A 2,625-nucleotide genomic window follows, 5' to 3' on the forward strand; every position below is an offset into this window, starting at 1 on the left:
GTATATTATATTAGAACTAATATTTTTATCCATAATAACATTACGAGAATAATTTTTTTTAAATTATAGTTCACTTTGTTCTAACGGTATAAATTATGCATGGCACAAAGGATTTATAAAATCAAACTACCTTTACAAAAAAGTCGTAAGTTGACAAAAGTCTTTGACTAAGAAGACCAAGATATCTGCAGATAAAAAAATTAAATAATAAGATTTTTAGTTATTATTTTTATATGAAAAAGTCTTAATTTTTTAATAATAATTAATTTTAGCATTCGTTATCTAAAATTTAAAATAATTTAATGTGTATACTTTTACATTTAAAATATTTTAATTGTAAAAAAATATCGGATGATATATTTTGATTTGTTAAATTACTAATATAAAATATAATTATATATAGAGTAAAAATAGTAGAGAGAAATAGAAAAATGGAGAGAGGTAGATGAGAGAATTTAGGAAATGAGTTTATTAATTTTGAAAAAAAATATTTTCTCTCAATTTTAATAAAAGTGACATGTGACACATTTGATTATTAAATTAGATAATAATATATGATACATAATATATATATATATATATATATATATATATATATATATATATATATATATTTCAATTTGGTAGTAATATATGATACATATAGAAGCATAATAAACTAAATTTTCTAGGACTTATTTATCCTTCGAACTTTATTTGTAAAATAACGTCAATGACTTATTTGTCCTTCGAACTTTATTCCCCTTTCAGCGTGGCACCGTAACAAATGCCTGGACACCGTTTCAACCACGTCAGCCAGTTCTATTTGGTGTATGAGAGACAAATAGACGAAAGAACTAAATTGTCTTCCATTTGTTAAAGCCAGAAATTTTTTTGTATTTAAATTTTGTCAAAAATTTAAAAAGTCAGGTAGCTGTGTGTCTTTTTCCCAAATATATATTCATACTTTACTAGTGCCTTTAAAATTCGCCAAGTCACTTCCAGTGAGCTACTGTTCAGAGAGTGAACTAAGACAAACCCTAATCCTAAATTCACTTTTTCCCTCCTGAATTTTGGAGTTTCCATGGTGAAGCAGAAGCAAGTCGCTCCTGAAGACTCTGACGACGAATCGCAGATTCCCAGGCCTCATCCCGAACAAGAAGATAGCAGCGAGGAAGAAGAAGCAGCAACTTCATCTAACGAGGACGAAGACACAGACGAAGGCAAAGATGAACGTGAGAAACACGTGCTGGTTCCCAGGAAGCCTCAACCGCAAAAGGTTTCCAAACCCTCGTCATCTTCTTCTAAACCTTCTCCAAAGTTGAAGTCTTAACCTTCGGCTTCTGTCAGTCAAACCAAATCCGGGTCAAAGTGCGCAGCCGAAAATAGTATCGACCACTCGAACCAACCAAAACGTGGGAAAAAGGCACAGGAGGATCACGCCGTCGGCTTCGTTGAAGAGGATCCGCATAAATCACTTGACGAGTTCAAATCCCTCTTTCAAAGGGTTTTCAGCGAGGAAGATGAGATAGGTATCTTGAAAGGCATGTCTGAGTTCATCGGGAAAACAGGGAAGAAACCCTATAAATGCGTTGATGAATTTTATGATTTTATGAAGGGGTCGAATTTGATTCGGGCAAATGTATCATGCATGAAATTGAAGGATAAGATCCGCCGGCTAAAGAAGAAGTTTGAGAACAACCTAGAAAAAGAGAAGAACAGCAAGGGGACAACTTTAAAACAGCACGAGTTGGAAGCACTTCAGTTGGGAAAGAATGTTTGGGGCCACGATGGCCGTGGCGGTGAAGCAGTGCGCAAAAAGGATACAGTTAATAATGAGAAGGCTGCGAAGATTACTCCCAAGAAGGATTCAAATGGAAAAGCTGAAGCAAAGTCCAAACTAAATTCTGAACCTTTGGATTCAAATGAAGGTAGAAGGATGAGTGAATTTTCTATGACTACTTTAGCTTTGACTTCAATGTTGAAGTACGATGGGACTTTTGGTAAGCCTTTCGGTGAAGATTATATTAGAAAGGGAATAGAGTTACTTGGAGTCTCAGAGGGAAGACATCGAGGCTAGGTGGAGGAAGTTCAAAGATGCTAAAAATAAATTGTATGCATAGATAGCTGAATTCTATGCCGAACAGGCTAAGTTGATATATCAAGCAAATAGCTCGTCGTCCTCCTAGGTATATATCTTGGTTGCTTTTTGGTTTTTTTTTTTTATTTTGGTCTTTTGATTTTATTTTGACATGTTTAGGTTCATGGCATTTTAGTATTGTATGATATATATTTATCTCCATTGATTCAAGAATTTTATGTTTGGGAGTTGGAGGAAAGGGAAGCAAAATGGAGGTTTTAGTTCACTTGTTCACCAAAATCCAAGTCACAAAAAAATCAATTTGACAGTCTTTCAATTTTGATTTTCCTGCAGCTTAGTTTCAGTTTGTCTAAGTTTTAATGTTATTGTTAGTTTGGCTTGTTCTTATTCTGTCATAGTAAGATTATGAGCGATTTTAGCACAAGTCTGTATATCGCTATAACTTTTTAAGTTTCAAGTATTTGGTGTACTTCTATGGCAGATGATTAACTTCAAGAAGAAACATAACTCACCTATGAGAATTATAGAACAAAACAATAAAAGGG

At 33.5% G+C, this 2,625-nt stretch overlaps 1 protein-coding gene across 1 annotated transcript; it reads left to right on the top strand.

The window, feature by feature from the left end:
* The first annotated feature begins 1,063 nt into the window (after positions 1–1,063).
* On the top strand, positions 1,064–2,059 carry LOC130962878 (probable transcription factor At4g00390). The gene is made up of 2 exons (XM_057889037.1): positions 1,064–1,258; positions 1,352–2,059. The coding sequence occupies exons 1-2, from the start codon at positions 1,064–1,066 to the stop codon at positions 2,057–2,059; spliced, it is 903 nt and encodes a 300-aa protein (XP_057745020.1).
* The last annotated feature ends 566 nt before the right edge of the window (positions 2,060–2,625 follow it).

This window comes from Arachis stenosperma, chromosome 2 (assembly GCF_014773155.1).
Source record: "Arachis stenosperma cultivar V10309 chromosome 2, arast.V10309.gnm1.PFL2, whole genome shotgun sequence".
In the NCBI taxonomy this organism is placed as follows: Eukaryota; Viridiplantae; Streptophyta; class Magnoliopsida; order Fabales; family Fabaceae; genus Arachis; species Arachis stenosperma.

Bases quoted from the DNA above. Each gene is read 5' to 3' on its own strand.
- LOC130962878 (XM_057889037.1), top strand. From the start codon at position 1,064: ATGGTGAAGCAGAAGCAAGTCGCTCCTGAAGACTCTGACGACGAATCG. The intron at 1,259-1,351 runs GTTTCCAAACCC...TCCGGGTCAAAG, and splicing joins GGAAGCCTCAACCGCAAAAG to TGCGCAGCCGAAAATAGTAT.